The sequence below is a fragment of the Rhinolophus hipposideros genome, assembly GCF_964194185.1.
Source record: "Rhinolophus hipposideros genome assembly, chromosome: 2".
Lineage (NCBI taxonomy): Eukaryota > Metazoa > Chordata > Mammalia > Chiroptera > Rhinolophidae > Rhinolophus > Rhinolophus hipposideros.
Genome location: NC_138048.1, coordinates 10,045,732 through 10,056,948, shown reverse-complemented (window position 1 = coordinate 10,056,948; position 11,217 = coordinate 10,045,732). Strand labels below are relative to the sequence as shown.

Genomic DNA, 11,217 nt, shown 5'->3' with positions numbered 1-11,217 from the left:
TGTCTTTTCTTCACTTCCTCCACTTTTTATTTCATCCTCTTTCAGTTTTAGTTCTTTTGATTTACCTCTTTTAGCTTCTCTTTTTACATACCAGGCCAGTGGACGTGTGATTGACCCAAATGATTTTGTCCCACCTACTCAACTGAAGCTGAGAAAGCCTGTAAAGTTGATGGTGTTGCTTTCCCTACTTTCACTGAGTTTACGATGAAAGATGAATTACTCTGCTCAGTGTGAGTGCACTGAATTGGCAGAATACAGGTGTTATAATGACACACAAATGAAAGAGCAAACAACAGGATTGCAAATGTTTCCATCACCATTTATATGGAAGGAAAGCTTAAAAGTTGGATTCTGTCTGGACTGGGCTTGTCCTCTACTTAGCTTCCGACCATGATGAACATGATAAACCACAAACAAAGTAAACCACTTCCTATATAGAGCACCCCAAACAGATCCACATTAAATCTTAGTTTTGTTTTGTTTTTTTTTTTCCCCCATGAAAATTTCCCTGATTAATTGGTCGTCCTTGAAAACAACCTGAAATATATACACCCACCCTGTATTAGTCTGCCTAGGCTGCTGTAACAAAACACTACAGGCTGGGTATCTTACACAACAGAAATTCTTTTCTCACAGTTCTCAAGGCCGGAAGTCCAAGATCAGGGTGCCAGAACAGTGAGGCTCTGGGGAGACATCTCTTCTGGCTGAGTGGTCACTCATCTCTTTCTGAGTGGTCATATGGCAGAGAGAGATAGAGAGCAAGCTTTCTTGTGTCTCCACTTACAAGGGCACAAATCCCCTTCCGGGGGCCCCATCTTCATGACCTCATCTAACCCTAATTACCTCTCAGAAAAGCCTTGGTATATAAAATGCAGACCCAAAATGTGATTTTATGTTATACGTGTATAGCACATTTCTGCTATGTAAGGTCAGTTAGATGGAGGACAAGAACCATATTATTTCACTCATATGTGAGATATAAAACAAAGCAACAAATGAACAAACAAAACAAACAAAAAAAACCTCATAGATACAAACAGAATGGTTACGAGGGGGAGAAGGGTGGGGGGAGGATGAAGAGAGTAAAAGAAGTCAAATAAATGGTGACCAGATTTCGGGTGGTGAGCATACAACAGAGTATATAGACGTTATATTATAGTTGTACACCTAAAATTTATGTTATTAACCAATGTTACCCCAATAAATTTAAAAAGAAACCAACTTAACACTAAGAAAAGATGGAATTTATTAGCTGTGCCAAAAGTGGAAAATACTTAGCATCAGATGCCCCCAGATTTGATTTGTTCAAATGTAAATAAAAAAGTACATGAAAATCATATGAAATATTATATAGTGAGTAGTATGTCATTGGGTAAGATGTAAAACATTAATATTTTAAGCTCTACAGAGATGAACACACCCTACAATAGGAAAAAAAAAATCACTTGACTTTCACACATATTTTCATGAATGTATTAATACTGAACAGCACAGGCTAGGTCTGTGGTTCCCAAACTTTGCTAACACACTGCAATCACATGGGAAATCTTTAAAGAATACTGATGCTTGATTTCCATGACCAGACATTGTTATTTAATTGGCATGAAGAGGGACTTGATTTTTGGGTGTTGTAAAAGCTCCCCAGATGATTCTAATGTGCAACAAAGTTTGGGAGTCACTGGATTAAGTTATCCTGGAGGATAAAAAGCATCTCCAAACTCTCAGTGGCTTAAAAAAAAGAAAGTTTATTTCTCATTCATACCACAAGTCCAACATGAAGAGACCTAGTAGGGACGACTGTGCTTTCTCAACCCCAGGCCTCAGGGTCCATCACAGCAGGGGTAGGCATGAAGAATCATGCATTGGCTCTTACATGTTTTTGCTCAGAAATGACACACTTCACTTCACCCTAACATTTCATTGGTTAAAGCAAGTCACTTAGCCATGCCTTACTTCAAGAGGATGGGTTAGTATAATTCTCCCACATGCCCAGGAAATGGAAACAAAAATATCAGAGTAGTATGTCCCATCTTCTTAAAATCTATATTGAATACTTAATGATTTCCCTTGGTGCTAAAGACTGAATGTTTCTGTCACGCCAAAATTTATGTTGAAACATAATTTCCAAGATGATGGTATTTGGAGGTGGGGCCTCTGGGAGGTGATTAGGTCATCAGGGCCGAGCCCTAATGAAAGGGCCTAGTGCCCTTTATAAGAGAACCCAGAGAGCTCCCTGCCCCTTCCTGCTGGTACAGCAAGATGGCCATCTATGAACCAGGAAGTGGGCCTTCACCAGACACCAAATCTGCAGGTGTCTTGATCTTGGACTTCCCAGCCTCCACAACTGTGAGAAATAAATCTCTGCTGTTAATAAGCCACTCAAGTCTATGGTATTTTGTTGCAGTTGACTGAATGAACTACGCACTTAAAGGACAATTTTCCCAAACTTGCCTTGTAAATTAATAAAGGACTTCTTGAGTGAGGAACTTGTAACAAAACCAAAATCGATTAAAAAGTCTTTATTCATTTATATGGTAAATACCGTCCCTTACTAAAAAATAATGACATCTGTCTTTCAATAGATCAAACTTAGCTAGAAAAATCCATGTGTCTCTTTTTTATCATATGTTGAAATGGTAGAGAATGCAGGATGCAAAAATCAATATAATAGGCATCATTAAATAATTTCATACATACGCAGAATCTTAGATAAATGGTTAAAATTATAGGTGAACATTAAATGTGAGCACATGGATATTCCGTATATGCCAATGAACTTAACAGAAGATGTTTGCAGTGATTTCTGGTAACCAACTTGCTTTCTGTGAATCTTTAAATACCCAATTCCAAATTTTCCAGCTCCTGGAGAAGGGCTTTCTCTTTCTGAATTTTCTCCAACTAGAAAAGTTTAAGACAATAATGTTATTCAACAGGAAATAAAATAATTATTGGATCTATAGTCAAAATAGCAAAGAAGAAAACATTTAGACAGTATTTCTGACACTTTATCAGACCCACTGGTAAACACAAATTAAAAAATGCATATTAGAAACAAGTTCTAAATTGTTATCTGGTATGAATCAAGGGGGCAAAGGACAGAAGCTGTCTTACTGCATTCCTTTAGGTCCAGCAAATTTTCCATTCTATACTTGGGCTTAAAAGTGCTGAGGAAAGGAGGAGGAAAAGGTGCAAACAGGGCATTGCAATCTGAGATACAGGAAGGAAGAAAATCTTGTATTTGTCTAACATAATAAATTGCTTTGATTTTCAGCAGCAATAACATTAATGCGCCTGTTTGGAATAGCAACTGTCTCATTAACTATGATCTACATTATGTCTCCTCCTATCCATCCCTGTTTAAGAGTAAGAACTTTAAAAAATATATGGCACGTGATTTTCAAAAGAAGTTTAAATCTATGTGCTCCCTTACCCAATTAAACAATTGTTTATAAGAAAAAGGGAAGCGTAGTAGTGATTATGAGCCCAAATGAAAAATGCAGAAAAGACCTGATTTTTTTCCAGCTGTTTTCCAGTTGCTGCTTGTTCTTTCAGCTGTTCGATTGCTTTCAGTTTCTGCAAACATCAAATATGTTATGAGTCAAGAGGAAGGAAGAATGTTATTTTGGAATGCAAATTTTCTTCTTAACAACTCAATCATCTGAATAAGGAGAATCAATTACTTTACATTTGTATCAAAAATAGTTTGTTAAAATGCTAAGGTGAATTATTTTGTAAAATTAATTGAAAAATTTAAAAATAAATAAAACATGCTCCAATTCTGAAAATAAAAAAATATGGGATTTAGTAAAATATTTTTCAAAATTGTAATTGTTATAAGTATATGTATATGTATGTGTATATACATGTATGTGTCAACATGTATATATATGTATACATATACGTATATATACATATATATATATATATACATATACATATATATATGTAAATATATCACCAATTTCACCATTTATTTTAGGACCTCATTGTACCTGGATGGTATCTTTGGCCTTAAAAAAAACTTCATAGTGCAGCCCAGGAAAAGCTCTAGAGACCTGGTTTTACCTCCACAAACTGGTTGTAATTTGACAAGTTAATAAACTTCTTTTTGTCTCTGTTTCCTCATCTTTACAACTGGGATAAAGACCTGTTCCCACCTATCTCACACGGTCTAATGTAATACTGAGTATAAAAGTGTTCAGCACATTTCTGTACAAATGTACATTATTTCTTATTACTCCAAAAATCAGGAATAAAAAGACTAAGAGCCACTAAACATTTTGTGGATAGAAATTAAATCAGCACCATCCCCGAGTTAGAGTATTTCATAGAAAGCAACGATGAGCGCTGCTACAAACGTCTTAGATTCCTGTCTTTAGGCATTTAAATATTGCTTTATATGATTCTCACGTATTTTTTTCAATAAACATGTCTTATTTTCATTTAAATAGCTCACCTTCTTTAGGTTCTTGATTTTTTTGTCTCTCTCAGGGTCTCCGGAAGTTGACTGAGTCACAGTCTTTTGTGATGAGCTCTGTGGGGCAGGAGTAGGTGCTGAATCTGGTGAGCTCTTGTCACTTCTTGCTTCCTACAGGAAATATTTTCAAACATTCAATTTTCTAAAATGAAAACATTAAAGTACTTCTACTAAAACAGCCTTGGTATATAAAATGCAGACCCAAAATGTCATTTTATGTTTTATACTACAATTTATATAAAGAAAGGATCTAAACTGAAGGTCTCATAAAGTATGCTACATTGTTCCATAATAAATACAATGCAGTTTAAAAAACAAAATCACAGTATGAGACAAAAGGTTTTTACTATATAATTGTTATTGAGAACACTTTGTTAGATGTAGAATTTAAAGTAACCTAACAATAAAATTTTTAAAAATATTATGTTAGTAGTATAATGAAAATAAAAATAAAAAGAAATGAAATAACCTTAGCAGAGTAAACTAGGAGATTTCTGTATCAGCCAACGAGCATTCAAAATTTCTGGATCTTTTGGGAGATTTATATAGATGTTTTGGAAATGTGAGAGGCTTTTTTTAAAGATTGGGGAAGGGGAACAGGACTTTTATTGGGGAACAGGGTGTACTCCCAGGACTTATTTCCAGGTCAAGTTGTTGTCCTTTCAGTCTTAGTTGTGGAGGATGCAGCTCAGCTCCAGGTCCAGCTGCTGTTGTTTAATGCATGGGACGCTGCCCACCATCCCTTGGTGGGACTCGAGGAGTTGAACTGGCAACCTTGTGGTTGAGAGCCCACTGGCCCATGTGGGAATCGAACCGGCAGCCTTCAGAGTTAGGAGCACGAAGCTCCAACCGCCTGAGCCACTGGGCCGGCTGGTGAAAAAGCTCTTCCAATTAAGGTATGTGAAGTTTCACTCCTCTGATATCCTTCCAAACTACAAGTGTGTATGGTCAAGTCCATGTAACGGATGATGCCACAGGATAAGTCCTACAGAGACTTATTTATAACCAGATCAATTCAGCTCTGCAACAAAGTGCCGTGGAAAACTTTTGTCCTGAAAGTACATTGTTCTCCATGTGATCAGACCTCTGCTGCCCTTTCTAGCCTCATCCCTCCTCACCGAGGACCCACGAATTCTGAACCACTCTGATTTCCGCTAAGGTGCTGTGAACTCTGGTTTCCCGGCCTTTGCACTTACAACTCTTGTTTACTGTTCCTTGTGCCTTGAATCCCTTCAGGTCACCTGGCTGACCCTACTTTAGGCCTCCCAGCAAATGACCCCACCTCCCAAGAGACCAGATTAGTTGTACATGTGGTATGTATCCCTATTGCAACACCACATTGCACTATCCCCCATTAGACAGTACCCGAGGTTTCCTTATTCCTGTTCTACTTGTGCCCCCAGCATAACACACGCTTTACTGCACATGCTAAATAAATGAAAGAGCAAAGACTGATTCTCCTTTCGTAATTATGACAAGATGTATGTTTTGACAAGGCGGGGAGGGGGAAGGTAAGTCTTTATTGGCCTAGAGATAGAGCTGCTACCTCTTCTTCATAGAGTTCCCAGTGGAATACATGGAACCCCAAGAATTCAAAACCTCTTACTCAGAATTCTGGGTGGAATACTCTGAATTCCCAAAGCATCCCAGGGGAACATGGTACAGGGTATTGCTCCTAGATAATCCGAATCTAAAAATATCTGCTTGAGAGTGTTTAGAGAGTATAAATTAGAGTCACCTTTTCTTTTTAAAGTCATGTTGGTTATACTTTTTTTGTATACTCCAATGCAACAAACCTTAATTCTATGTGAAAACCCATTACTGAGTGCGTTAACAAAGTATTCAAAAAGAAACTATTTAGTTTCTACTCTTAAGGAGCTTGTAAGTACTGATAATGTGCAGTTTTGTATTCTTCATAAAATTAAAGAAGAGTGGACAAAAGGAGAAGAGATATTTTACCTGTAAAATTTACTTTTGACATCAGATTTAAAATTTTTTAAATTTAGTTATTTGTAATGAATTGGGAATCTTAATTTTTCTATTAGTAAGGAAGAAAGCTAATGTTACAAATGTGAAAAACTATTAAAGTATAAAATTTAATTTTCTTTCTTTTTTTTTTTTAAGGAGGGTGCAACTCAAAGTGGCCCATGCGGGGACCGAACCGGCAACCTTGGTGTTATGAGCACCATGCTCTAACCAACTGAGTTAACCAGCCACCCCCCAAATTAATTTTTTACCATATTTTAAATAACTGAGAATAAGTTAAAATGTCTGCATTATTATATGTTAATTCTGGCCATTCTCTGGAAAGAATATGTATATGGTAAGATTAAATTCTTAGTTTCAGTTCTTTTTGGTACAGTTGACAAGCTTATAAAACCATCACCAGTTTATAAAAGTGCTTGGTTAGATTATGTACATCTGACTTCTTTATCCTTGGTTACTTAATTCAGAGTCAGGGCTGAGAAGGTGTGGTCAAGGTGAGATACTGTCATGAATCCTTTACCTGTGTTCTATCACACAACCAAAATTTTTACTAATTCCAGCCAGTTGTCTCAAAGTGCGCCGTGAAAGGATTATCTTGCAAGTAGAAAACCTTTGCCACCACTGGGAAAACACGAAAAGAGCAACTCCATAAATAACGGACCAGTAGTATCATCTTTAGTAAATAACACATGTGGGTAATTGGCATGGTTGGTTGTTTTTGTAATTATTATGTTTTACATTAATGGCACTGGTTATTTTTTCAAAACAACGATAAGGGTGGCCGGATGGCTCAGGTGGTTAGAACGCGAGCTCTGAACAACAGGATTGCCGGTTCGATTCCCACATGGGCCAGTGAGCTACTCCCTCCACAACTAGATTGAAGACAACCAGCTGCCGGTGGGGCAGCAGGATGGCTCAGTTGGTTAGAGCGCAGGCCCTGAACGACAAGGTTGCCGGTTTAATACCCTCATGGGATTGTGGGCTGTGCCCCCTGCAACTAAAGATTGAAAACGGTGACTGGACTTGGAGCTGAGTTGCGCCCTCCACAACCAGATTGAAGGACAACAACTTGGAGCTGATGGGCCTTGGAGAAACACACTGTTCCCCAATAAAATATTTTTAAAAAGCAAAACAAAAAAAAGAAACCAATCATAAGGGCTCTCTTTCTCTTAAAGTCCAAATATTTTAATATTGATTTTTCTAAATAAGAAATACTAATTCTATGAACACTGACCCAAATTCTATGTGCTCAAATACCAGAAAAACATACAAAATAAACAACTAATATTTTATTACAAAGGGATCTTAGCTCAGTACCAGGGATGGTCACACTAAAAAAATCTGATAAAAGGAAGAATTATCACTTATAAACAGGATTCTAAGATAAGTGGGTTTTAGAAGGCCCTTAAATCTCTATTAGAAGGAATTTTGTACAGCCACTCTGGAAAACAGTATGAATAGTATGAAAACAGTATGAACGTTCCTCAAGATATTAAAAATAGAGCTACCATATGGCCCACCAACCCACTTTTGGGTATATACCCAAAGGAAACAAAATTATAATCTCAGAGATATCTGAACTCCCATGTTCATTGCAGTATTACATAATAGCCAAAGTATGGAAACAACCTAAGTGTTCGTCAACGGATGAATGGATAAAGATAATATATCTATACACACAGTGAAATATTATTCAACTATTAAAAAAGGAGAAATCCTGCCATTTGCATCAACATAGATGAACCAGGGGCATTATCCTAAGTGAAATAAGCCAGAGAGAGAAAGATAAAATATGGCATGGTATCACTTTATATGTGAAATCTAAATAAAAGAAGTCAAACTCATAGAAATAGAGTAGAACTGTGTTGCAAGGGGCTGGGTGAAGTGGGGAGAGGTTAATACAAACTTTCAGTTATAAGATGAATAAAGTCTGAGTATACGGTGTATACCATGGTGACTATAGTTGATAGTACTGCAGTGTATCAATGAAATTTGCTGAGAGTAGAACTTAAGTGCTCTCAGCCCCCCAAAAAGATAAATGTGTGAGGTGATAGATGTATTAACCTGGTTGGGGGAATCCTTTCACAATGCATATGTGTATCAAATCATCATTTTGTACACGTTAAAACTTTTCTTTGTTAATAATATTAGAAAAAATATCAGCTATAAAAAAAATAGCTAGGAAAAAAAACAATGGACTCTTACCTACTAGTAATTATAAGGTTAACACTCAGGGCCCACAGAGGTCTCTAACCACAACGAGGAAAGGACAAATTCTACTTTTACACAGGTGTAATACATGGAGTGGATCATTTTACTCAGAATGACCTAACTTGAGCTATTTAAAGATATTTCTAGAGATGAAATATATTAACTACAAAAGAGCACACTGATTTTTTTAAGCCCAGATTTTAGCAGAATATGGTTACATAATGCAATTCTACACCTTAAAACAATTGTCTACCAAAACACATAAGCAACCTAAACTGTCAGAATCAAGCATTACCAGCACTACCACACTGTTTGAATCTCAAATATGTCGTCACCGCTAATCAGATATTCCCAGCCGAGCTAATCTCACTATCACACCATCACAATTTGTAAAGTATTACACTAGTGTGGTTTTTCAACTACAAAATCATATTAAAATCAGTTTAGAATAATTCCATTGTTTGGGTACTTCTGGTGCTTAGATTTCTAATTGAATAATTTCCTACAGTAACACAATATTGCGTGACAAAATGGCTTTATAGTCATGTACTTTTTGTTCTCTCTTAACAAAAACATGTTTTCAAGAAAGCAAACACTTCACAAAGTCTCCACCAAAAAGGTCTATAGAAAGTAACATACCATACAATCCCATTAGGGTTTCAGGTTGTAAGGTCAGGTCCAGTTTCCTTAATTTCACATTATATACACAGGAATACTTAAAAAGTCATAGGCAAACACAAAAGAAAGACATTCTGACCAAGTCTAATTCCAACTACATTTTATAACAGTCAAGTCTTTCGGACTTCAAAACTTTCAGGCTTAAAGATAATTTAACTGATTTTGTTTGTTTTGTTTTGAAGGGATTAGTGCCACAAATACCTGCTTTGCAGCTTTCTTAGCCTCATGCTTCCTTTGATTTTTAAGGGCTGTTTTTGATAATGGCTTATCATTTCCTGGTTGTGGTTTCATATTCTGAGGTGGTTCTTCCTCGTGCTACGAAAAATGTAAAATAAACGATTTTGAAATAGAGTCCATGTTTTCAAAAACACATACTACAAATCATACAATTTTGCTAGCATGAGATAAACTTATTTTACCAATTTATTTTAAGATCACTGGCAAATATTTCAAACCTCTGATTAGTAGTGGACACACTCCAACGGTCAGCATGGATTTAATGATGTACTTCCTATTAAATGATAGTTATCTTTCAGATTATTTATCTGGCAAATAAGAGCTGGCAAAATTCACTTTGGTTTTGTTGAAACAATGGAACTTTTCTTAGTATTACCACTGACACATGATTCTTATAAAATTAGACATCAACAACAGCTTCTTCTGCAATCTTTTTGGATCTGACTGCTGCCAACAGAAACTCAGTTCCCTCATTTGTTTTCTTTGCACAAATAATTATTTGCTAGACCTTGACTTGCAAAATCAGATACTAGAATTTAAAAACAAAAGCAAATAGAAACACTAAAACAGACTATTAGAACATAGATGAAATAGGGATAACTGCATAATTATAAATCCAGGATTAACATAATAAAGAGGCCTACAAAAACCTAAGTATCTTGTCAGACTATGAAACCAGACAATTGATTCCATCATCAGATATTTATACAACCATCTACCAACTACAATCCACAACAGAAGGAGGGTGAATTAAGTACAGGATCAAGGAGGATCTAATATAGAACATGGGAATTATACTGTATTCAATAACTGCAATTTGCTGAGAGTACAATGCAAATGTTCTCAAAAAAAAAAAATTCATCTACTGATTCTGTCTACACTGCTATGATGCTAGTGTTCAGTGTCTCGTAGACTCTACCATACTCGGCACATCAAAAGGACCAGATCTCCATGAAGTTTCTTGAGTACTAGATCTGTGTTGTGCTTGTAAGTGCTACGAGGAAATGGGCAAGGCTCAAACACTTAAGATACGGAGGAATAAATAAGAAACCATAGAGTGACTTTATCTTTGCAGCTGCATTAACTAGTTCAGGTCATCAAAAGTCTGTGTGTATCCATCTCCTACTTGAAGCAACTGCATATATGAGAACGCATATTTGTAGAACAAATTTGGAGCTCAAGCCTCTTTTACTTATTTTTTATGTCTATTACATACCATGTTCGTTAAGATATGCTAATCTTTGCTGAACATTTGTTTTACACATCAGAATTCTTTCAATAGTGGGCTATTCTACAGCTCCTTGCTTTGGCTGAAAGTTTCTACTCATGAGAACTTCAAAAAAGGACAAAGCAATTAAAAATGGTGCAAGAAGAAAGGATAAGTTACATATGTATTCCACACTAGAAGCATCATGTAGCTACTGACATTCATTTTAGACATACATATATACATAAATAAATAAATAAATAAATAATCCCACACAGCTTCTACAGATCATGAGCTATATACTTCTTTAAACATAATTTATATATGAATTTTTACTTATAAAAAAAGTAATGTTTTCCTTCAAGGGGAAATATCCCAACACCTTTTTCTTCCCTTCTGCTATGTAACCCTCCTTCTTTGT

General features: G+C 36.1%; 1 protein-coding gene across 1 annotated transcript in view; it reads right to left on the bottom strand.

The window, feature by feature from the left end:
* Positions 1 to 1,724: 1,724 nt before the first annotated feature.
* Positions 1,725 to 11,217, bottom strand: part of EIF2A (eukaryotic translation initiation factor 2A) — a 35,265-nt gene continuing 25,772 nt past the window's right edge. Inside the window, exons 11-14 of the mRNA XM_081067165.1 lie at positions 9,554 to 9,667; positions 4,457 to 4,588; positions 3,508 to 3,573; positions 1,725 to 2,898 (exon numbers count right to left, since the gene is read on the bottom strand). Of these exons, the coding sequence (XP_080923291.1) occupies positions 2,833 to 2,898; positions 3,508 to 3,573; positions 4,457 to 4,588; positions 9,554 to 9,667 (378 nt within the window). The 3' untranslated portion in view covers positions 1,725 to 2,832. The remainder of the gene's footprint in view (positions 2,899 to 3,507; positions 3,574 to 4,456; positions 4,589 to 9,553; positions 9,668 to 11,217) is intronic.